This window comes from Tenrec ecaudatus, chromosome 8 (genome assembly GCF_050624435.1).
Source record: "Tenrec ecaudatus isolate mTenEca1 chromosome 8, mTenEca1.hap1, whole genome shotgun sequence".
Lineage (NCBI taxonomy): Eukaryota > Metazoa > Chordata > Mammalia > Afrosoricida > Tenrecidae > Tenrec > Tenrec ecaudatus.
In genome coordinates this window covers 40,086,051-40,112,364 of record NC_134537.1, presented here as the reverse complement: position 1 = coordinate 40,112,364, position 26,314 = coordinate 40,086,051, and the positions used below count along the sequence as shown (strand labels likewise).

Here is a 26,314-nt window from a genome sequence, read left to right as displayed (position 1 = left end):
TCTAAATATGTAATTCCAATGCCACCAGGCCCCATGATTTCTGAGAAAATGGTGTTTATTATTGATGATTCCTTGTACATAGTATTTGTTTCCCACTGTGATTAAGATAATATCTTTGGTATTTTAACAACTCAATTTGTGTCATGGTATAGACCTCTTTGTTTTTATCTTAATTGGAATATGTTGAGTTGATTGAATTTGTGGCAAGGTGGTTATGCATTGGGCTGCTAACGAGAAGGTTAGCAGTTGGAAATCACCAGCCACTCCTGCAAGAGAAAGATGAGACTTTTTCTATTCCCATCAACAGCCAGTCTCACAGTTCTACCCTGTCCTACAGGGTGACGAGTTGATATTGACTTGATGGCAGTGAGTTTGGCTTTTTTTGGTTTATTGAATATGTAGATTTATACTTTTTAAATTAGATTTGTGTGATTTCTGGCCACTGCTTCTGCAAGTCATTCCATCCTCCCCCATTTTCTCCTTCTGGGATTCCTACTATGCCAATGATGGGATTCTTGATGGTCCCACAGGCCTTCCAGTCTCTTCGTTTTTCTTCAGTTGTCTCTTCTGCTCCTCTGTACACTTTCAATTGACCTATCTTCAAATTTACTAATTCTTTTGTGTGCATACTGAAATCTCTTAAAATATTCTACCAAATTTTTTCACTTCAATTATTGTAGTTCTTAGCTTTGTACTTTCTAATTTGATTCTTTTTATAATTGTTGTCTCGTTATTCTGCATTTATTGAGGAATCACTCTCATTTTCTTTTGCTCCTTGAGCATGTGTAAAATAATTGACTTAAAAGTCATGTTTTAGTGAAGCTAATGCTGTGCTTGATCAGGAAGTTTCTGTCTTTTTTTGGCTGAAAATTATAATGTGAATCTCTGAAAATAAATTCTTCCCTCTCCATATGCTCTAGTAGTGCTTGCTGGGGATTGCATGTAGTTGTTTGTTAGTTGCGTTTCTAAACTATTTTACAGCGTGTACTCTCTCCCCCACATGTGACCTCTGGAGAGTCAGTTCTTTAGTGGTTGTAGCGTCTTAGTCTGGAAGATCACATCATACCAACAATGCAACCCTCCGCTGAGGATGGGTGAGGGCTGTGTTTGAGGTGCACTGGCTTCAAGTGAACGCAGGTTACTCAGGTGGAAGATCATAATTCTATCACTGAACGGCCTGCACCCTTAAAAACAATGTTTAGCTTTCTTTTTTCATAATTCAGCATTCCCTTGATTTCTGTAAACCACTGACAATTTTCTGCATGTCCAACACAATTGATGACAACTTTTATTCAATTATTAGGTGTTTCGAAGGACAAGCTCTTGGATCTCCCGTCCTGCAATATCACTTTTATCATCACTGCATTATGATCAAGAAAAAGCATTCTATATGTTAACCTTGGAAAAAAATTTGAGACCTCCTTTATGGCCAAAACATGGTAGTTCTATAAATGTTCAGTATATTCCTGAATGTGTATGATTGCTGGTTATAAAACCAAATGAAACCTACTGCCATCAAGTCAGCGCTGACTCACAGCGCCCTCTGTGGGTTTACGAGTCTGTAACTGTTTAGGGACGTAGGAAGCCAGTCTTTCTCCCTCAGAGCAGCTGCTGGTCTCAAAGGCCATGCAGTTGCAGCCCAACAGTAACCATTACCCCACCAGTGCTCTCTGTCCATTTATGCAAGTTTATTAACTAAACTGCTCAAATCTATTTCATCTGTATAGATGTTTCATAAATATCAATTACTGTGAGGGGTACATTTACTATGACTGCTGATTTGCCTATTTCTCCTTGTAATTCAGTCCCCTTTCACTTGATAGTATAATGAAGTGAAGCTGTATTGTTCTCAGGTATATACAAGTTTAAAATCATCGTGTCTTCTTCATAAATTTTTCCTTTAATCAGTATATATTAAGTGACCCTGCAGGCTAAGTGCTTACTGCTTTTATTTCTCACATTAATACTCTTCCTTTGGTTAGTATTTGCTTGACATATATTTTTTCTACCCTTTTACTTTTAACCATTCTACATCTGAGTTTTTTAAAAACATTTTATTAGGGACTCATACAACTCTTATCACAATCCATACATATACTTACATCAATTATATAAAGCACATCTGTACATTCTTTGCCCTAATCATTTTCAAAGCATTTGCTCTCCACTTAAGCCCTTTGCATCAAGTCCTCTTTTTTCCCCTCCCTCCCCGCTCCCCCATACATCTGAATTTTGAAGGATGGGTATACCTCACCCTGAGAGGCAAATACTTAACATATTCAGCAGTTAAATTAAAAACTGGAAGTCTGTCTCTCTCTAGAGGTGCACTTCAGGAAAAAGGTCTAGTGATCTACCTCCCAAAAATTAGCCCTTGGAAATGAATGGAGCATAGTGCTACTCTGGTATCAGTCAACGTGGACTTGATCTTAAAGTAGTATATAAGTGGAATTTGAAAACATCCAAATGAAATCTGGTAACCTTTGTTCTATCTAGAACATTTAATCCATATATTTTATTTTTGGTAATTATCGTTAACCTTTGGGTGTATTGCTACTCTGCATTTCGTGTCTTTCTGTCTAAAAAATACAGAAAGTTGCAAGTGCACACACACATATTGTATGCTCTGTAACTGTTATTATAGTCTTATTTTTAAAATCATTTTATTAGGGATTCGTACAATTCTTATCACAATCCATACATCCATTCACCGTGTCAAGCACATTTGTTGCCATCATCATTCTCAAAACATTTGCTTTCTACTTGAGCCCTTAGTATCAGCTCCTCATTTTCCCCCTCCCTCTCCACTCCTTCTTCTCTCATGAACTCTTCATAATTCATAAATTATTAGTCATATTTCTTGTTTGTTTTATCACCTATTTATTCATCAATTTTTATGCATTTCAAAAAAACTAGTGTACTCCATGCCCAGTTCAACATACACATTAATTATAATTCATTATTTTACTATTTTAAATGTAAACTTATATATAATGAAATGCAAATGCTTAAGTGTAGCATGAGTTTTTCCAACAGCAAATAATTTTATTAGCTCTAGGAATGATATAGTGCTATGTGAATGCCTAAGGCTAACTAAATAGTACCTTTAACTTTCTCCCTCCAGTTAATAGCAGGACTCCAATAATCTGATCACAATTCCGCTTATCACAAATTTTAGTTCTATTTGTAAACTATGATGATATCATTATTACTTTATAAAATCAATTTGTTTATGTTTACCACATAAAATCTACTTTCATATTTTCCTTTTTTACTGCAACATGACTTAGTTTTGCAGACACAATTTTGCCTTAGTGAATGACTGCTTTAAAAAGTTTGGCACCGCTTCCCCCAGAAGAATTTACTTCAGAGGATAGCACTGAAGCTGCAGCTCTGCGAGAGGGACATGACTGATCAGAGCACATGGGAGCAAATGAAGGGGGAAGACGAGAGAGTGGAGCACATCCTGGCCCACCAAGCCTTGAGGACGATATTCCCACTCAGAGCAGCCAATCCTCAGATAAGATCATATGGCCGGCCCCTTTATGAGATACAACATCCCTCACTAACCCATAGCCCTACAGGGGACAACACTGGAGACACAGTGTGGGAATTTCACCTGATCTGATCCCACACAACGAGGCATAACACTAAGGGCGTGCAACAGAACAGCAAGGGGAACAGAACAAAGAAGTCCCCAGGGAATACCAAAAATAGACTTTGGGGCCAGGGCTTGGCACCCCAACAGACTCCACTGAAAACACTTTTTTTTTTTGAAAACACTCTTAAAGGCCAACAGCCATTGAACTAACTACAAGCTTGCTTTTCTTTCTTGTTGTTTTTTTGTCATTGGCTTGTTATTGTTGTTTTGTTTTATTTTGTTGCTTGGTTTTGCTGTTTTGTTTTTATGCATGTTCTTATCTCCATAGTCTGTCTAAATAAGATAGGCTGGATAAACAATCTGGAGGAGAAAACAACGGGACCGACAAGTTCCAGGGGGACATGGGAGAAGGGGAGGTGGGTTAGGAAGTGGTGTTAGCAAATCCAGGGACAAGGGAACAACAAGCGATTACAGGGATCTACATATAACCTCCTCCCTGGGGGACGGACTACAGAAAAGTGGGTGAAGGGATACGTCGGATAGTGTAAGATATGACAAAATAATTTATAAATTATCAAGGGTTCATGAGGGAGGGGGAGCAGGGAGGGAGGGGAAAAAACGAGGAGCTGATGCCAAGGGCTTAAGTGCAGAGTAAATGTTTTGAGCATGTTGAGGGCAGTGAATGTACAGATGTGCTTTACACAATTGATGTATGCATGGATTGTAATAAGAGTTGTATGAGTCCCTAATAAAATGATAAAAAAAAGTTTGGCCATGGGTCTAACTCTGTTTTCTCAAGTAATCTCCAGGCATTTAACTTTTTAATTTGTACTTGTGAACATTCCGTTCATTTTAGTCTAATAAGCTCTCAAATCTGTATCTATATGTTCCTTTTCTCACTCGTATTTTAAATTCTATACCACTGACTGGATTAATGATACCATTATTAAAAATATCAAGTGTCCCCTCCAAGTTACCTACATTATTTCTCAAGAAGCTGATACCCCTGCCTCTACGTTCTCAAACTTAAGAATGATTGTGAGGATGGCCTAGGGCCGGGCAGTGTTGTACAAACAGAATGCGTCAGAATCAACTCGTAGGCACTTAACCACAGCAAACTGACCAGGAATATATATGAACCAGAGACATCTGAATGAATTTTTGAGTTTGCACTTAATCTTAAATCTTACTTTAAGAACAATTAGCTCTTAACATTTGGCCCTGTTCAATACCTGCTCTCAGGAAGTGATCATTGAAGAAACAGGTGCTCTAGCAAAGTATGGTAAAGAAATCAGCTGGTACCCGTTTATTAGAAAGCATATTGTCTGGGCCTTAAAAGGCTTCTTTAAAAAACAAGCTGCCAACTAAGTGCACAAAGACGCTCATTTGATCCAAGGATTGCAAAATAAAATCCCAGACCAGAGGAAAGGAACTGTGCTACAGCTTAACTTCTGAACACCTGGTTTGCAGAAGGCTCTGAGTGGCAGCCAAAGCCTTAAACCCATTTGCAGAGTCTCCACATGGATGAAGTCTACACGGAACTCCCTTAGGCCATCAACCGAATATGTGAATAATTTTGTCCTCAGACTGGAAAATGGATTACTGAAGCTATAGTTGGCTTAAATTTAACATCGTATTTGTTTTCCCCTTGATTCACTTTTAACTGGGCTTGCTACTGCAATAAACAGCTATACTTGGAAACCCACATGGGATCGCTGAGCCAGTAATGACTTGATGGCAGTTTTTATTATTTTTAAGTTTTCATGTGTATTGTATTTTGTTGTTGCTGATGGGTCTTTTGTATGAAATTCAGGATACATAAATCTAGAGAGAGTAACTAGCTTAATAGATTCTTAGGGTTATGATTGGGATGGTTAGGTGGAAGTAGAGAGAATAACCACGGATATTTCTGGGTTTCCAATTCTGTTCCATTGATTTATGTGCTTGTCCTTGTACCAATACCAGAACAAGTAATTTTGATTACCATAGCTATGTAGTGGTAGGTTTTGAGATCTGGATATGTGAAACCTTAAACTCTTCCTCTTTAGAAGTTTTTTCTCATATAAAAATGTTGAATAGTTTTTTCATCTCTTTAAAGAAAAACATTAGAATCTAGATCAGAATTGTATTCTATCTGTAGATTGCACTGGGTAATAGTGATATTTTTACAATGTTATGGTTTCCTATGCATGAGTATTGTATTGTCTTCCATTTATGTACCACATATACTCGATTATAAGCTGACCTGATTATCAGCTAAGGCACCTAATTTTACCCAAAATTGCATAAAAAATGTTCTGACAAGGAGGAAACAGCCAATCAGGGTGTAGAATTATACCAATGAAACATACAACTTTCCTCTAGTTCTTGAATGCTTCCTTTCCCCACTATCATGATGCCAATTCTACCTGACAAATCTGACTAGATCAGAGGATATACACTGGTACAGATCAGAGCTGGAAACAGAGGGAATCCAGGACAGATAAACCCCTCAGTGGTAATAATGTGAGTAGCAATATCAGGAGGGTAGGGGAAGGTGGGGTTGAAAGAGGGAACTGATCACAGTGATCTACATATAACCCACTCCCTGGGGGATGGACAACAGAAAAGTGGGTGAGCGGAGACCTCAGACAGTGCAAGATATGAAAAAAAAAATTGTAAATTATCAAGGGTGAGTGAGGGAAGGGGGGAAATGAGCTGATACCAAGGTCTCAAGTAGAAAGAAAATGTTTTGAGAATGATGGGAACAAGTGTACAGATGTGCTTGACACAATGGATGGATGTATGGATTGTGATAAGAGTTGTATGAACCCCCAATAAAATGATTTTTTAATGTAAAAAAAGAGAAAAATGTACTGAAAAACTCAGCTTATACATGAATATATATGGTAGGTCTCTTGCTTAATTATAGTAATCTGTGTAGTTTTCTTTGTATAGGTTTTTTGTTCCTTATGTTCATGACCTAATAACAGTTCAACTTTTCCATATATTACTGTGGAAAACCTGAGGTCCTCACAAAGGCCTCAATTCTACTTATTACTTCCTGATAACAGGAGTGGTGGAGAAACTAAATCATTCCAGTGTTGACTACCAACCAACTTATTATATGCTTTTTATACAATAAACCAAAGCTGCTTGGGCCGAGTCAATGCTTACTTTTAATACCTCGATAAAACAAAATAGAACTGCCTTGAAGAGTTTCCAATGCTGTACATTCTGACAGAGCAGACGAATACATCTGTCTCCCATGAAGCTGCTGGTGGGTTCAAACTGGTTGCTTTGTAGGCAAGTGCTTTCACCACTGTACCACCTGGGTTCCCTTCTTGTATGACAGGAAGAAACATGACATATAAACTGGGGAAAAGGTGAGTATGACAATGATCTAGATGCAAAGATCCAATTATACACTCCTTCAATGAAAATGGCCCTATCTGGAAACAGCTTTTCTGACATGATTATTAAACAAGGGAGAAAGGGGTCCAATTGGTTCATCTTGAACAAAATAAAAGAACATGGAGACCTCTCGCTGAGCTATCAAGATGAAAAGTGTAAATCTTCCAAACTGAGTGCCTGGGTGACCAGCCTGCCGTCCAATTTCTCTTTGCGGCAGCCAGGATATAAGCTGTTGATGTAGACACGGCAGCGCCTTTACTTTTACTTCCTCCACTCTCAGATGGAACTGGAGCGTGTCATGCAGAGCCTATACACAAGCCTTAATCATCAGTGGTCTATATGAACAAATAACACTGGCAGATATTCAATAAATAATTGATAAATAGAAATGTTCACTTACTTCTGAATACTTCCAGCGTTTTTTGGATGATTCTTATTTTTCTTTTGTGACTTAACTGTGACTGGATTAGGCTTTCTGGAGTTCAAGGGAGAATCCAAGATACCTTTCTGACAGAAATTGTTCTGCAATGACAGGAAAAGCGTAAGAAGCATTAAAGAAAATGTTGCAATAAAGTATCTCAATTTGACTAATTAATCCAAAATCCATGGCAGAATTTTTAAGAATTATAGTCACACTTAAACTCTCTTCAGCCTTTGAAAAATATTGACTCTGCAAAAATTAGTATAAACAAGATTAAGTACAAAAAAAATTTAAGTTCCTCCAAGTTGGTCTAAATTAGCCTCATTTTTCTATGTATTTTAAAGCATAAGAAGTGCACATACTAAATATATTACCTGATAATTTATGAAGATCGGCTATATCACACCAAAACTACCCTAATGCAGAGGCTCCTATAAAGACCTATATTGCTTTCAGGATTAAAAACAGCATAAACTAAAGTAAGTGCAAACACAAGTTAATGTAAGACCTGTTAGAAATGTTTATGACCAGTCAGCATTGTTAGTTTTTCTAATAAATTAAATCATTCCATATCATTATAACTACCTTACATCTATAGAAGATCATTCAAGAACTATGCCAGGAATAAGTTTTATTTAAAAACTTTAATTTGGGGTTTTAAGAAGCAAACCAGTAAATTTCACAGATATACCACTCTCAAATTTTTTACTATACAATTGAAAAAGTTCATATAAATAGCCTTAGACCACACCAAACTTTCATTAGCTAACCAAATTATTATTCTAAAGTATGAAGAAATTTATTCCTAATTTCATGCAAAAAATAAGCAGGATTAAAAATACTGGCTCTTTAAAGATAGATAACCAAAAGTAAATTAACAAAACCAAAACCTGCTGCCTCTTTGATCCTGACTCACAGTGGTCCTAAAGCACGGAGCAGAACTGCTCCGTAGGGTTTGAGGCTCAGGCCTGTTATGGCAGCAGACTGCTACACCTTTATTGGCACCAAGGTTCTATAGCACAAGTAAAGAAATTCACTGCCATTGAGTCGAGATAGGTATAGATAACCTCAATTTCTCATTTATGTTTTTTCCTCCTCCCATTTGTTCTTCCGTTGTTCACTGTCATTTAACTTTCTAATTATGTACCTATCTAAAGCTATTCAATTCAAAATTAAAAAATATATATTTTATTGGGAGCTCTTACAGCTCTTTTTAACAATCCATACATTAACGGTATCAATTTCTTTCTGTTTGAGCCTTTGGTATAAGCTCTTTTTTCCCTCATTCCTCCACCCTCGTGAACCCTTGATAAATTATTAATAATTATTATCTTCATATCTCACACCAACTCCTGCGATCGGTACCCCTTTCTCCCTACCCTCTTGGTATCACAACTCCCATATCTGTTCCCGAGGGGGGTTATCTGTCTGGATTCTGTGTGTTGAGAGCACTCGTACCAGAGTATACATGCTCTGGTCCAGCCAGATTTATAAGGTAGAGCTGGGGTCATGATACTGGGGGTAAGGAAGCCTCAAGGAACCAGAGGAATATTGTGCTATGCTGCACCCTAGTTGACTCATCCCTTCCATGTGACCCTTCTGGGAGGCGATATCCAATTGTCTACAGATGGGCGTTCGTATCAATATGATTGTTGGTTTTGGGTCTTATGATGCCTGATACCTGATCCGTCATAATCACAGAGGTTGGTGTGCTTTCTTGTGGGCTAACTGTTTCTCTGCTAGATGGCCACTTGTTTAATTTCAAACCATTAAGACCCCCAAATGCTGTATCTTTTGACAGACAGGCACCATCAGCTTACTTCACCACAGTTGCTTATGCACTCATTTTGTCTGCAGCAATCGTGTCAGGAGGGTGAGCATCACAGAAGGCCAGGTTAATATAGAAAATGTACTTGCATTGAGGGAGGGCTTGAGTAGAGGCCCAAAGTCCCTCCAGTTCTTCGTATATTGTCATATAGATATATGTACATAGGCCAATACCTCTACTTTTATAAATTAATACATTTACATATGTATACAACTATGTTTCTACCTCCATCCACAGCTTTGCGTCATAGATATTTCCTCTTTTTGCTTTTACCTTCCTCCTGCCCCCCTATCATAATCACCCTTCAGTTGCCTCTCAGTAATTCTCCTGGGCTAGATTACTGTTGCTCCAACATCACCAGGGCCCCTATGCCACCCTCACCATTGATTTTAATTCCCTAACTGTTCCCCTGTCCATGGCATTGTTTGCTCACGGCTCCTTGCCCCCTGCCTTCTCCTCCCCTAGTCCCCTGTGACCCATCGGTCAGTCCCATTGCTTTCTCCTTGGGCTTGCTTCTCATACCTATCTAGAGGCAGACAAAACAGCCAAGAATAAAGACAAAACAAAAAGAAAGCAAAAGATGGAAGTGGAGAAATAAAAAAATATCCATACATAATTCCAGGTTTGTCTGCGGACCTTTAAGACTAGTCTCCCCACCAGTCCTGGGGAGCTCCGGGTACTGCCCCTCCTAGCCTGTCTATTCAAAAATTTTTTAAAAGATGAATTTTTAAAAGGTAAATAATCTACAACTTAAGTATTAAAGTATTATGAATGTCAGTTCTCTAAAAAAGGTAAAAATTTAAAAATCCCTATGCTGACTATACTTTGTTTTGGTTAAGAATGTTTTAAATATTGTTTAAAAGCAGAGTAGTAGTTTATGGAAGCTCTCACATATGAATGCATTTAAGACTGAATGCGTGTACCTAGATGTCTCTGAAGTTGGTATTGAGAGCCCCTCTTCTAAAGACTGATTCAGTGGACTGAGAACTTGCAATTTGAAAAAACAGCCCAGGCAATCCTGCCGGGCTCTTTGAATATGTATTTTATCATCCGTCCTTTCACTTTTTCCCACACAGTAATTGGAAGAAAATGTGGCAGTCTGCTTCTGTAAAAATGTACAGCCTTAGAGACTCTATGGGCAGTTCTACTCTATCATGTAGCCTTGAAACAGAATTCAACTTGATGGCAACAGATTGGTGGGAAGAATAGAAGAATTTAGTGTTTCAATGTCAAATACAATGGAGTATTATACCACCCTTCGCAGAACTTAAATAGATTATATGTTGTAATTTGAAAAAAAAAAACCTCTTAAATTTCATCCAATGAAAACAAATGTATAGTATGATCAGTAGAATACTTTTAGGTAAATAAGAAAAAAGTTAAAAGAAACTGTTAATAGTGGTTACCTTTGGGGAAAGACACTAGAACAGGAGATTTGGGAGTGGGGAGGGTGGGGACGGTTTGGAGAGAAAAGTTTTCAGGCAATTTTAATTTACTAAAAACATTTTTAAAGTAATTGGGTTAAAGGAAATGGGAAATATATGTAAAACCAGTGTGTGTTGTTTTAAGTAACACTAGCTTCTACTTATGGTATTTCTCTATACTTACTTTGACTATGTGGTTTTCAAATAACTAAAGTAATAAAACAGTTAATAGTTCAGTTTCCCCCTAAAACTTACAATATTGATGCTTAGTTTCCTTGCCAGCTCTTCATCACTTTTCAGTTGTTCTTCCATCTCTCGCTGCCTTTTTTCTGTTTGCCTTTTCTCTTCCTCCTCCTCCTCAGCCAGCAATCTCTGGATGTATTCCTCACTGACTTTGTTTTCCTGCTCCTCGGTGGCTCTTCGCTCTGCCGCCACCTGAAAAGTGATTAGGACACATCAACCCTTTCCTGACATTTTTTAGTATGCCTGCAATATTTCATAGTAAGCGGACTTAAAATTTTCTTACAAGGAACAAATCAGCAAACTATGATATCTGGAGGTAAATTCCAACAGAAAAGTTCAAGAAAACTCCTTGAAGAGGCTTTGCCCAATCAGTCTAACTTAACTTTGCTCATATTCCCATGCCTCCTCTGCTTGATCCGTGCCACATCTGGTTCTTTCGCTAATCGAGTGCCATGTTGACTGACTTGGGCCTGAGCTCAGGGACAGAAGCCTAGCAGAAAGGGATGGAATAATAACAAACTAGCCCAAACCAATGAGAGTCTATAACTGGAGTCAGGGCTGACTCTCCTCACACTGTGGGCATGAGTGGAACAGATGTTGAAGAAACTTCATGACCCGCCATTATAATAATAACCTCTGACTTACTGAAGAGGGAAGTACGGCATAAAAAGGAACAGCTTTCTCAGGCAAGTGAAAGAAGTAGGATTCCACTGAGACATTCAAATTAAACGACCTGAAAACCAGCACAAGAGCTACACTAGCAATAAGAAGAATCTGGGTCAGGAAGAAGCCCTTGAGACAGGTAAGAGCATGAGCCATGAAGGAGAGTTTGCTAAAGAAATTGTGTTTCCTCGTTGATAGAGGAGAGCCACAGGACGAGAGTCAGTCCTCTTCTCCCTGCTGAGTATACAATTTGAAGTAGTCAACTGGCAAAGAGATGGAATGAGGACTGTGCACAAAACTAACCCTTACATTCACACCTTTGGAGAGCCAGTGGCTTACAATTTTCCAATTGCTTAAGGTAGTTTGAAGTTAGGTTTTCTTTTATTTATGGTCAAAAATGTCTTAATAAGGGCTATTCTCTATTGCTCTGTACATGAAATTCTGATTTAAAGACCTTTATTTAGCACCATGCTTAGACAATGTAGGAGCCCTGGTGCAATACTGGTGAAGAGTTGAGCTGCTGACGGTCAGGGCAGCTGTTGGAAACCACCATCTGGCTCTGAGGGAGCAAGATGGGGCTTTCTACTCAAATAAAGTTATAGTCTCAAAAACTTACAGGAGCAGTTCTATACTGTCCTGTAGGGTCGCTATGAGTTGGCATTAACTTATGGCAGTGACTTTGGCTTTGGTTTTAGACAATATGCTGACAATTATGAATTAAAATAACGACTTACTTTTTATTAGTTCCAGATTGGCACAGTTCAATACAGTAGTCATTAGCTACCTGTGGCTATTGGACACTTGAAACGTGGCTTATCTGAAGTGAGATTATGTCTGTAGGGCAAAAAGGTTTTAAAGCCTTAATAAGAAAAATAATGTGGTCTCTCAATTTTATCTGTAACTTTCTATGTCAAGGAGGTTTAAAAAATTCTCGGAAAAATGGGAGTTAAGAATATAATGAAATGTGAAGGGATCAGATATCAGGCATCAAGGAACAAAAATTGCATCATTGTGAATGAGGGGGAGTGCAAACTGGAGACCCAAAGGCCATCTGTGGGCACCTGGACATCCCCTTACAGAAGGGTCTCATGAAGGAGACGAGCCGGTCAGGGGACATTATAGCAACGATGAAACATACAACTTTCCTCTAGTTCCCAAATGCTTCCTCCCCACCCACTATTATGATCCCAATTCTAACTTACATGTCCGGCTGGACCAGAGGATGTACACTGGTACAGATAGGAACTGGAAGCACAGGGAATCCAGGACAGATGAGCCCTTCAGGTCCAATGATGAGAGGGGTGGATCATCAGGAAGGTGGAGGGAAGAGGGGGCTAGAAAAGGAGAACCGATGACAAGGATCTACATATAACCTCCTCTCTGGAGGTCCTTCAACAGGAAAGTGGATGAAGGGAGACATTGGACAGTGTAAGACATGACAAAATAATGACTTGCAAATTATAAAGAGTTCATGAGGAGCACGGGGAGGGGGAATAATGAGGAGCTGATGCCAGGGGCTCAAGTGGAAAGCAGATGTTTTGAGACTGATGATGGCAACAAATGTGCTTGACACAATGGATTGTGATAAACGTTGTATGAGCCCCCAATAAAATGATTAAAAATTATATATATATATGAAATGTTTCTATGATTTTTAAAGCCCCCTTGTATGTGCTATTACATAATATAAGGATTTCATACTAGTTAAAGAAAATGGTATGTGGGATTAAATAAAATTTAATTTTCACATTTATTCTTAAATATTTTAAATCTATATAACTACGAATAATACAATTATACATGGGCCCACAATGCATTAGAGAGTGCTACTCTAAGCAGAGCAAGAGATGGGGAGAGTGCTAGAGGGCTCCAGTTCAAAGGCTTCACTGTAATAGCCCTCCCTCTTTGTTCCAATTTTTCCAGGAAACTGAAAAGTCTCCCTTGTATAACAATGTAAGAGGAACATCAATTATGTTTAAGCAAACTAAAGTTAATTTCTATTTTGATTACATGTAAAATCAGGACCATCCTAAAGTACATTAAACTTACATAAATTTTAATATACAAGTGGGTTTCATAAAATATGTACAAACTACTGATAGGGATTCATTAGAAGGTCCTGGGAAAAGTGGGAGAAAAACACAAAACAAAATTCAAAATCATAAAAAACACCCAGGTTTATTGGTTAGAGACTGATGGAACCCCAAGACTAGCTTTTAGTTAGCCTTCAGTTCTGGAACTGAACTCATGTCTGTCGATCAATTTTCCGCCAACTAATAAGCAGGTCTGTAAGGGGAAAAGTAACACGAGGGAAAGTACACACCTTTAGAATTTGAAGAACAGTGAAATCCAAAGGAAAGCATTTATCCAAGGACAAATTTCAGAAGGGTTAGGAAAGGAGGAGGAATGGAAACAAGAAATGCAGGGGAAAAGTGGGGCAAGTGATTTTTGCATTACAGGGATTGCAATCAATGTCATGAAACAAAATATGAATTACAGAATGGAAAACTGATCTACTCTGTAAATCCTCACCCAATTCACAATGAAAAGGGTTTTTTTAAAAAAATAATTTTATTGGGGGCTCGTACAACTCTTATATCCATCCATTGTGTCAAGCACATTTGTGCATTTGTTGTCGTCATCATTCTCAAAACATTTGCTTTCTGCTTGAGCCCTTGGTATCAGCTCATTTTTTCCCCTCTCCCTTCTGAGCCCTTGATAATCTGTAAATTATTTTTTCATGTCTTACACTGACCAATGTCTCCCTTCATGCACTATTCTATTGTCCATCCCCCAGGGAGGGGGCTATATGTAGATCTTTGTGATCAGTTTCCCCTTACCCTCCTGGTATCACTAATCTCGTTATTGATCTTGAGGGGTTTATCTGTCCTGGATTCCCTGTCTGTACCAGTGTACAGGCTCTGGTCTAGCCAGACCTGCAAGGCAGAACTGGGATCATGACAGTGGGGGAGGAGGGGAAGCATTAACGAGCTAGAGGAAAGTTGTATAGTGCTACACTGCACTCTGACTGCCGCATCTCCTCCTTGCAACCCTTCTGCAAGGGGATGCCCAGTTGCCTACAGATGGGCTTTGGGTCTCCACTCCACTTCACTCACAATGATATGATTTTTTGTTCTTTGATACCTGATCCCTTCGACACCTCAAGATCACACAGGCGGGTGTGCTTCTTCCATGTGGGCTTTGTTGCTTCTGAGCTAGATGGCCACTTGTTTATCTTCAAGCCTCTAAGACCCCAGATCTTCAATAACCAATTTAAAGCTGTTTAACACACACACAAAACCAAACTAATGCCATACAACTATCAACCCATGGCCCAATTTAACAAATCAGAATGTGAGACAGAATACACATTGGCTAATTAATGTGTAGGCAAAGATTTAATTGCCAGTTATTGAATGCTGTTCCCCAGGGCACTCCAAACTATGAGAGATAAGCTACTAAAAGAAACTAACCATGCTGACACCTGATTTTCAACTTATGAGCTTCAGAATTTTGACAAAATAAATTTCTGTTGTTTTAAGTCACACACAGAAAAATATATGTGGAAAACTGACATGGATTATCATAACAAACTTGAAGCTCCTTATATATTATAAGCATGTGTAATAAGTATAAAACTAAAAACAAAGCTGAAAATTTTTTTGAAGGACAATTATTTAGCACTTACCTTACTTATCTCCTCTTCATATTCTTTTCTTAACTCCCCAGGTATACTTAATACCCGCACTGGCTGATAATCATCGACTGTTTGGGATCAAAAAGAAAAGACTACTATAATCACAGGAATCTATGGCTGGCTTTGGTATTGCAAATAACTATTAACATAAGCACAACAAAATTTAAATTAACTGTACAATTATTAAGAGCTACAGAAATATCTAACAGGAGGCTGGAAGAGGGATCAGTAAATTAATTTTAACAAATTTCTAAGAAGCAAGCAAGTGAAAAAATTTAACTATTTAAAGAGAAGATTACAGCTACTGGGAGGGGCAATCTGCTCCATACACTTGGTGAACTCACTTGGGTCCAGAAGATCAGGGCCCAAGAAAGTTCAGAACAATGTGTAGAAAAAACCAGTAACTAGTACTTCAACAGAACACTCGCCAGGTACTTCTCTCTGGATGTACAGGCATCAGGACACCTACAGCCGCAGGTTCTTATTCTTTAAATAAGCTGGACTGGGTGTGGAAACTATGCGAAGGCCTCCGTCATCTGGTAACTAGGGGTGGCAGAGCATCCTGGCCAGCTCTCCATCTGCTTGCCAGCAGGTGAGGTGTTGGAGAGCCAGGGAGAAGAGGAGCAGGCACGTGCCCATTCAAAACCTTCCTGCGGACGTGAGGCGCATTCACTCATTGCAGTCATTTGGGGCAAGGGTTAGGCAACACCCTAGACAGGACGCAGGAGGGTGCTAGGCTAAGGAAGCTATAACCTAAGGCAGCAGAATGGCCATGGGAGGTCAGAGGTGGTGTAACTGGGAGAGCACAATAAGAAGTCACTCCACAGTGAGAGTGCTCTTGAATTCTGCTGAGGGAGGCCTGAGTCTGATGGGCACCAAGGTAGCAGGAACTGCAAGGACAGCATGGCAGTGGGAATACTTCAGTCTGACAGGCGATGCTGAGGGAAATAGCTTGATCCAAGCCCACATAGCAGGACCTCATGAGTGAGAAGACAGAGAGCTCCCTATCTTTCCCACAGGGAAGTCAAGTCCCATCACTTACACATCACTGTTGGCAACCAACTTAAATACTCTTCCCACACATGGACTTGAATTCCAGAGATGAAGCATCTACAACTCCTGAATAAGCACGGAAAAAAAACCAACCCTGAAGATAAACGTGCCTTTCCATGGCTCGCAAGAAGAGATACTGACCCTACTACTGCAAGGTTGACCCTGACTTAGGGTGTGGGGAACTATGGGGCGGAATAGAGCCACTGTGTGGTTTCCAAGACTGAGAGCCTTCACAGAAGCAGGCTGCCACAGCACCACACCACCAGGTGCCCAGCCAGAACAATTTCCCAAATACTCTAATACAAAATTTTAAATTATACACATACACCCCCCAACTGCTCTCTGTGGTAAAAGTAAGAGCCCTATCTGGGAATGGGTCATTTACCCTGCCCACTGCTCTCCATGGCAGAGGTGACATTCAGGGTGAAGCAGTATTAATGAGGCACAAGCCACATAACCCCCCACCCCATCCCGACCCTTTGTCTCCACGGCAGAGGAAAGAGTCGGACGAAACAGCGCTAACAAGGCAGAGGCAACATACTCCCTTGCTACTCTCTGAAGTGAAGAGAGCTCAAGTAGCTGCTGGCTCCAGTCAGTCTTTTTATTTGATTTTTTAAAAAAACTATGTGTGTACGCGCACTGACTTGTGGCCTCCCAGTCGATTTTTTTTTTTTTGCTTTTTGTTTGTATATTTGTTTCTTGGCTTATTTACTTGATTTTTTTTTGTTGTTTTACTTACTTGTTTTTAAAATTAGTTTCATTCTACCGAAAGGAGTTAACAGTTTCCACCCAACCTAACCACTCTGCACCTACAACAGGTGCACTTGGTGAACAAAGACACTACCCACACCAGTACCATCGGACTAAAAAGAAAAGAGTTTTTAAAATCACAACAGCGCAAAGACAACAAATACAGCTTATATGATGAAGCAAGTCAGAATATGGCACGTCACAAACCACAAATAAATGACCAATATACATAGCCAAAGGAACTTCCTGAGGAAGGTAAGGCATTGGAACTACTGGAAAAGGAATTCTGAATAGTTTTGGGGCTTTTTAAAAACAATTATATTGGCATTAATTCACATACCATACAATTCAATAGTTCAATCACATTAAGAACAATTAGACAATCACTACCACAAACAATTTTAGAACTTTAAATGATTAAATTGTGTTTGAAATCAGTTGTATAAATGTGCTTGACACAATGGATGGATGTATGGATTGTGATGAGCTGTACGAGCCCCCAATAAAATGACTTAAAAAAATAAAATCAATTGTATAATCACCATCTTCTAGTGCTCCTTCCCCCCTCCTGCATGTTGTTTGCCCCCCAGATCCCCTCACTCTAACTCCCACCCACTACACCCCTACATCCCCTATAAACCCTTGTATATCAGTTATCTTTCTGTATCTACTCCTGTGCTTCACAAACTGGGAAAAGCCCAGGAGAAACAATAAAAAATAAAATAAAGTAGGAAGAATAAAACAACAATATAAAGATTAAAATACAAATAAGGAGCAAGTGAGAAAAAAGCACCATCAGTATTCAAAAAGCCAGGGAAGAAATTTTTGTCATGGAACAAGCAAGAAATACTTGTACCTAGAACAATTTCAAGTTGGGTCAAGAGGGAGGTGAACTGACCAAGTATGAAGTTCGATCCAGCAAAATCAAGATTACAATGATCTCTGTCTGATGGTAAAGCTGTTGGAGCCCCATGCCTGTGGTCAGAGGGGACCTGCCAGTGGCTTAATCTGACAATACGCTACAGATGGGTGTGGCAGTCCACTGTTCTCCACAGCCTTCTAAAAATTGGGTGTTCACAATTTAAGCTAATACTTTACCCTTTGTCAAATTTGAATTTTGTTATTGTCATCTTTGAATCACACAGCTGGTGTGCTTCTTCCACGTGGACTTAGATAACTCCTCACTTTAGATGGCAGCTTGTTTGAATACAAGTCTGTAAGACCCCAGACGCTATTCTGATCGACAGCCTGGCACCATCTGCTTTCTTCACCACACTTTGCTGTAGCACCTTTATCTTCAGTGACCACTTCAGAAAGGTATCAAGCAGATCAGAACTAACTGTTCTTGGATTGGGACTAGAGTTAAGTGGGAGCCGAGAATCCATGTTTGTCCACAGGAAATGGATGACTCAGGTTGCAGGACCAATGACACCAATAACAGCAACAAACCAACCAAACATACAACTTTCCTCTAGTTCTTAAATGCTTCCTCCCTCCACTATCATGATCCTAATTCTACCTTACAAATACAGCTAGACCAGAGTATGTACACTGGTACAGATAGAAAATGGAAACAGGGAATCCAGGACAGATGAACCCCCTCAGGACCAGTGCTAAGAGCGGTGATACCGGGAGGGTGAAGCAAAGGTGGGGTAGAAAGGGGGAACCAATTACAAGGATCTACATATAACCTCCTCTCTGGGGGATGGACAACAGAAAAGTGGGTGAAAGGAGACGTTGGACAGTGTAAGATATGACAAAATAATAATATGTATACATTATTAAGGGTTCATGAGGGAGGGGGCAAAGGGGAGAGAAGGGGGAAAATGAGGCACTGATACCAAGGGCTCAAGTAGAAAGCAAATGTTTTGAGAATGATGATGGCAACGAATGTACAAATGTGTTTGACACAGTGGATGTATGTATGGATTGTGATAAGCATTGTACGAGCCCCCAATAAAATGATTTTTTAAAAGCAAAAAACAAAAGTAAAACCACATAGTTCATATATCTACTCAAAACACAAACAAACCAAAAGCAGGAAAACAGAAACTCATAGAAACAAAAAAGGATAAAGGAATGTCAATCATCCGGCTGGGGTACAGGGAGATTGCACTGATAACATTAATTTAAGAAGAGTTCTTAGGTACACTTAATGGATGGAAAAAAGGATGGAGAGCTACAGAAAAAATTGTATAGCTCAGAAAAACCTAACAAGTGAAATCTGTAAACATAAATTTAAAAATTAGAAATCATAGAAAAACAACAAATAAAATATATGGAAGGAGCAAAGCAGAACTGAAGAAATGAAGTTGAATTAGTGAGTTTAAACACAATTCTCTCAATACCAAACTACACATTAAAATGATTTAAAAGCCCGAAGACACTATTAAGAACTACATGTGATCGGAACTCCAGAACAGAAACAAACAAAGCAACAGAGAACATTAGGTAAAAAAGTCCCAAACATCAGGAAAGAGAAGAAAATAAGCTCCCAAGTTGAAAGAGCCTTAAGCAAGAACCACCCCAAAAATGAACACAACTTATAATCAATCTTTCGAAAATGAAAGACAAGACTTCTGAGAACTCAAGAAAACCAAACCAAAAGTTACCTATAAAGAAACTTATATAATTTGGGTTCTCAGCAGAAGCCATGCAGGCAAGAAGGCAATGGGATGCATATATAAAATTCTGGGGGGGAAATGCCAACCAAGAATTTTACATCCAACAAAATTCCCATCAATTACACACTAAGGGTATTTCCAGACAGGAAACCAAAGGACTCTGTAAAAACAAGACCAACATTACACGAAATATGAAGGGTGTTCTTTGGACTGAGACATAACAGCAAAAACTGACATCAGCTTGGTGTCGACCCAAGACACCACCAAGAACTTAACCCAATCACGGTTGTAAACAAAAGAAAACTAATTCCCCACCCATGACAAAAAGCTTCCACTTCATGCCTGAAAATTCTTGCGTTTGGCAAATAACCAAATGTTCTAGAAAGGTCGGGAAAAAATATGGGTCTGAGAGGTAAAGGAACTAATGGAGAGGAGTGTACAAGGGCAGAGTGTGAAGGAAGAGTACTGGGATTGACGGGGGGGGGGGGGGGGGGAGCAACATTAGGTTGATTATCAGCGGCAGATACTGATACATCTCACATTACATTTCTATCTCATGTCCAGGAGCCCAGTGGTGTTGCCAGACAACTGAAGGAAATGTGATTTCCCTGGCATCCTAAGATGCTGTGGGTCCCTCGACACTGCAGGGCTAACACTGATGAGAGGCACCCTGCTGATGGAAGGTTGGCAGCGTCAAGGCACCAGCGGCTCTAGGAGAGAGATTTGATCAACTGCATCCATCGAGATTTACAGGCTTGGAAACCCCAGGAGGGTAGCTTTTCTATGTCCTCTATTGTCATTATAAGTTAGAATGGATTTAATGGCAAAAAGTCATACTGAAGATGTCCAGGGATGTGGCAAATGGCTAACGCGCCCTAAAGCTAGCTAAAAGGTTGGAGATTTGAGTCCATCCACCCAGAGGTGGCTCAGATGAAAACCTGGTGACTTATCTACTTCTAAAAAAAAAAAAAGCCTTTGAAGACCCTATGGAGCAAACGTCTCTTAACACGCATGGGTTAGCATGAGTTGAAATCCACTTGATGGCAATTGTTAACACTGGAAATAATGTGGATAGGAGAGTAACAGGGTAAGTATCCCATCACGAAGTTGGAAACATAGCCCCCCCCTCCCACGAAGGCGATGAGTAACAGAAATGTGGGTAAAGGGAGACAACACATATGAAATAATATATAATTGATCAAGGATTCATGAGGGTGGGAGGTTGGGGGAGAGAGGAATAAAAGAGGAGCTTATACCAAGGGCTCAAGTAGAAACAAAATGTTTTGGAAATGATGATGGCAACACATGTACAAATATGCTGGATACAATTGATGTATGAAATATTATAAAAGCTCTAAGAGTCCCCAATAAAATGAGTGTTTTTTTTAAAAAAGGTTGGAAAACATAAAAGGGTTGGAAAAGGTGCCTCTTCCTCCAATACTGTGTATTAAACAAGTTCCTGAATGAAAACAAATGAAAGAAACTTACAAGGCTGAAAATGGAGAACCAGAGTTATCCATCTGTATTGGAGACAATTATAAAGGAAATATAAGGTGTAATGTAGACGCAAAACATACATAGAGATCAAGCAGATTTCAAGAGGGAATACAGTTTTAAACTGGGAAATTAATAAATTACAAGGTAACCTCAAAGACAATAGGAAAACCACATCAAAATAGAGAAGAAAACCCCAAATGCCTGCTGTTGTTAGGTGCTAGTCATTTCCAAGCCATGGCGACCCTGGGTAAACCGGGACAAAGCACCTTGTCCTGCACCATCCTCCCAATTGTTCTATGTTTGAGCCCACTGCTGCAGCCACTATCAGTGCATCTTGTCAGGGCCTTCCTCTTGTATGCTGCTTCTCCACTTTACCAAACATGGCCTTCTCCAGGGACCGATCTCTACTGATCACATGATCAAAGTATGTGAGACAAAGAACAAGTAAAAAGTAAAACAATAGCAAAGAAAAACTACAAGCAAAATAAACTAAGCACAGAAAACTAAGAAGAAACCACACACACACACACACACACACACAGTAAAATGACAGCAGTAAGTTCAAGATGGCAGCTGAAAAGGCTGAACAAAAGTCAAACACCAAGGAGAAGCCCGAAGTCAAGAAAGCAAATGCCAGTGGACAAGAGGCTAAGATCAGGGGCAGAAACGCAAGAAGGGGAAGTCCACTGCAGCCCAAAGCCCGTCCTAGTCAGGGGAAATGGCCGGCTGGCCAGCCCACCATGTGTTTCAGAGAGGCGTAGACAAAAGGAAGTCTTCAGAGGTCAACTCCAGGGAGAGAAGGAGGAGGAGAAGGTCCTGGCTACCATCACAAAGCCAGTGGGAGGTGACAAGGCTGGTGGTATCAAGTGCTTAAAGTGCGCACAAAGCCTAGGGAGCAGCACCCTGCGACCAGGGCAAAAGGCCCTTCAGGTAACACAGGAGGAGACTGCCGCCAGCATCAGCCCGGGGCCATTCTGATCACCCAGACAGGGAACCTGGAAAACGGCTTTCCTGAAGCAGTGGGCAGTGACTTGCTGCTTGGGACCGAACCTCTCTCCATCAGTTCCTCTGCATAGAGCACACAGAAATTTGTCATCGCCACCTCCACCAAAATTGGTATTAAGGTATGAAAATACTCAAACATTTCACGGACGCCTACTTCAGGAAGTAGCTGCATAAGCCCAGACACCAAGACCTTTAACACCAAAAAGAGAATTACAAGATCACAGATCATCCCAAGGCTGATCAGAAAGCTGTGGACTCACAAATTTTGGCAAAAATCAAAGTTGTTCCCTAGCTCCAAGGCTATTTGCTTGCTACCTTTGCACTCACAAATGGAATTTATCCTCACAGACTAGTGTTCTAGATTTCTTGCAAAGATCCTAACTAACTGATAAATGGGGGAGGCGCAGTAAAAATTGTGCTTCCTTTCCCCCACATCATGATCCCAAATCTACCTGACAAATCTAGCTAGACCAGAGGATGCACACTGGTACAGATATGGAAACACAGGGAATCCAGGGCGGATGATCCCTTCAGGACCAGTGGTGAGAGTGGCGATACTGGGAGGATGGAGGGAAGTGGGTTGGAAGGGGCGAACCGATTACAAGGATCTACATATAACCTCCTCCCTGGTGGATGGACAACAGAAAAGTGGGTGAAGGGAGATGTCGGACAGTGTAAGCCATGACAAAATAATAATAATTTATAAATTATCAAGAATTCATGAGAGAAGGAAAAATGAGGAGCTGATGACAAGGGCTTAAGTGGAAAGCAAATGTTTTGAGAATGAGGAGGGCAATGAATGTACAAATGTGCTTGACACAATGGATATATGTATGAATTGTGATAAGAGTTGCATGAGCCCCCAATGACTTTAAAAAAAAAAAAGACTTCACAATTAAGTATAAAGAAAACCCGCAGACTGGTAATCATTGGAGAATATTTTTTAGAGTGAATTTTTCTGTGTGTGAACATCCTGGGTGTTCAGGATGATAGTCTCAGAGGCCATCACCTCTAATTGCACAACATGTTCTCCATGCTACTTCGGTGCTTAGCAACTGGGGTCTTAAAAGTAGATGAGTGGCCAGCTAAGGCGTCAACTATGGGTCTCTCCCTTTCCAGAGCAAAAGTAATCAAACATGCAACTGTTCAAATGACCAGAACTAGGCGTCCAGTATCATCATCTACTCAGAAAGAGATCACATGAGGAGGCCCTGAACAGAATGGGAGAAAAATGTGGAACAAAATTCAGAATCTTAAGAGAGACCAGACTTACTGTTCAGATAAGAGATTGGTGGAACCCCAGGTCTACTGACCTCAGTCACCTGTCAGGTTGGGGAATGAACTCACCCCAAGGCTCAATTTTCCTCCATCAAATACAAGTCTATAAGGGGAGCAGCTAACACTGGGGAGGTATGCACACCTTAGAATAATCAACCATTTGAGATAAAAAGAGCAGCATTTACCCAAGAACAAAGCTCAGAAACCAGGAAGAGTTAGGAAAGGAGGAGGAACGGAAATGAAACAGGGTAGTAGTGAGGAATGCAATTAATGACATGAAATATGTGTACATTGAACACAAACTGAATACTCTGCTGTTTCACCCCATTCACAATAAAGCTTTCTTGTAAGTGCTTGTTTAGAATGTTTACTTAGCTTGAAAGTAAAAGAATGTCTCATGCACAAAAAAATCCTATCAACATGAATGAGGGGGTGTGCACAGTGGGGACCCCAAGGCCCATCTGTAGGCAACTGGAGATCCCTTTGCAGAGGGGCAGCGGGAAGATGAGTCAATCAGGGTGCATCGATGAAACACACAACTTCCATCTAGTTCCTAAGGCCCCTCCCCACTATCATGATCCCAATTCTACCTTACAAACCTGGCTAGACCAGAGGATGTACAGTGGTACAAATAGAAACTGGAAACAGGGAATCCAAGACAGACGAACCCTTCAGAACCAGTGGTGAGAGTGGCGATACTGGGAGGGTGGGGTAAAAAAGGGGAACAAATACAAGGATCTACATATAACCTCCTCCCTGGGGGATAGACAACAGAAAAGTGGGTGATGGGAGACATCAGGCAGTGTAAGATACGATAAAATAATTTATAAATTATCAAGGGTTCATGAGGGAGAGGGAGGGGGGAGGGAGGGGAAAAATGAGGAGCTGATACCAAGGGCTCTAGTGGAAAGCAAATATTTTGGATGATGACAACAAATATACAAATGTGCTTGACACAATGGGTGTATATATGGATTCTGATGAGTTGTATGAGCCCCCAATAAAAAAAAAAGTCTCAAGCATGTCCCCCAGTCTAGGAAGATTAGAGTTGATAATGTCAAAATAGAGCCGATAACTCATAACTCTGTAGCCAATAAACCAAGCCTCAGTAATGACTCCTAAATTAAGACTTCACTGAAATCTCTGAAAATCCTAAAAACAAACTATTGCCTAAGATATGCTTAGGTTAAAAGAAGAAAAATCACCTAAAAAGGCAAGAAAGCCAGACCGAAACCGAAAGCACCCAAGGTTCCTGGTTCGTTACTTTCTCCATGGATCCTACAACAAACATGTGGCTGGAAACAAACAGCACTGAAAATGAGGGGGCTGCGGGATCGGCTGGGCTTTGGGCTTAATGAATTAAGAGGCAAAGAAAAATGCTAGGAACAGATTGCCATGGGATGAGATTGTCCTCTCTGAAAGTTAGCTCTAAAATCTACTAAGTTCTAACTCTGACAAATAAGCTCATACATTTATATATATACATATACATATATATGGCCCTTGACACATACACTTAGATATATATAGCCCTTGACTTCAGCAGACGTTCGGGGGCTCGTAAAATCCAACCCCCGGAGCACAATTTGGCTAAACAGTAGATGTGTTTACTTCAGGTTTATTTCCCTCACTTTTAAAACCCGCTAGGTTTCCTCACCGAGTTGCGCTGATGCTTGTCCACAGGCTCGAAGCTTGCATTCTTCCGGGTAGTGTTTCTGGATGCGCTCCCACAGGTCCTGATTGACCAGGGAGTTTCTTCGGGTGTGGTACCGGGTCCACGAGGAGACCCGGCGGCGACAGAAGGGGCAGCACAAACTCGCCTTTTCGACGGTCGACTGAAAGCACGGGTTGCAGAGCGTGTGGTTACACGGGAGGGTGACGGGCTCGATTAGGATTTCCATGCAGATCAGGCACTGGCACTCCGACAAAGAAGGGATGGCGTCTTTAGGTGCTGCCATTTTAATATGCTAAGAAGGCTATTCATTCAACAACGCCTCCAAGAGAAGCCGACTGCAAAAAACAATGCCCACGGCGGTGCTGGAGGATTGTGTCCAGCAGTGTATTCGAACTGAGATTTCTGGTAGCAAAATAGCCGCTATGAAAATGAGCTACAGCACGCTGGACCGTCTAGTTTCCAAACAAACGTCAGGTAAGACAATAAAAGAACGTTTTCACCGTTGCGGCAGGGCTCACCGTGGTCCCGGTTCCGAGGCGGCCGGAGGTACGCGCCAAATCCCGTTTCCCTCCTCCAAGGCGACGAGCTCCCTCAGCGCCGCAGAGCCCAGCCCGTCGCCCCCGGGGCGCCGCGGCACGACTCGCTGCTCCGGGAAGAACACTTTTTCCGGCCGGATTCAGGGCTCCTCCCGGAATTGGCTTCCGTTTTGCCGTTGCTACGGTGGCAACGCGCGAGCTCCCGAGTGAAAACTTTCCAGAGCTCCGCGCCGTCTCTGGGCGCCCTGCCCTGGCTCCGGCAGTCTCTCCCGCCGGCCGACAAGCCTGTTTGTTGCGGTGGCACGGGGCAACACTGCAAGGGCCCGTGACGTCACAACCGCCCGCCAAAAGGGCATCTGGCGTCCGGAGCGCGGAGAATCCAGGCTTCTAAGATTCGGCGGGGCGGGACTTCCGGGACTGCGCGCGCCGCCCCGCGCGCCCCGCCCCCTAGCCCTGACGGGACCGAGCGCCCGAGCTCCCGCCCAGACGCGGCTGCAGGCTCTTCCCGCGTTGGCTGGAGTCGGGTACCACTGCGATTTCTGCTTCCCAAGGCTGCCGAAAACCGGAAGTATCGCGAGATTGGCCTTTGGGCAGTGACTAAACAGGTTAAAAAAAAAAAAAAAAGACCT

The 26,314-nt window shown here is 40.9% G+C and overlaps 1 protein-coding gene across 1 annotated transcript in view; it reads right to left on the bottom strand.

Annotated features, from left to right (window-relative positions):
* Positions 1-26,057, bottom strand: part of RNF168 (ring finger protein 168) — a 35,393-nt gene extending 9,336 nt beyond the window's left edge. The window contains exons 1-4 of the mRNA XM_075556259.1: positions 25,132-26,057; positions 15,259-15,335; positions 10,920-11,099; positions 7,392-7,513 (exon numbers count right to left, since the gene is read on the bottom strand). Coding sequence (XP_075412374.1) covers positions 7,392-7,513; positions 10,920-11,099; positions 15,259-15,335; positions 25,132-25,432 — 680 coding nt within the window. The 5' untranslated portion in view covers positions 25,433-26,057. The remainder of the gene's footprint in view (positions 1-7,391; positions 7,514-10,919; positions 11,100-15,258; positions 15,336-25,131) is intronic.
* Positions 26,058-26,314: the final 257 nt, after the last annotated feature.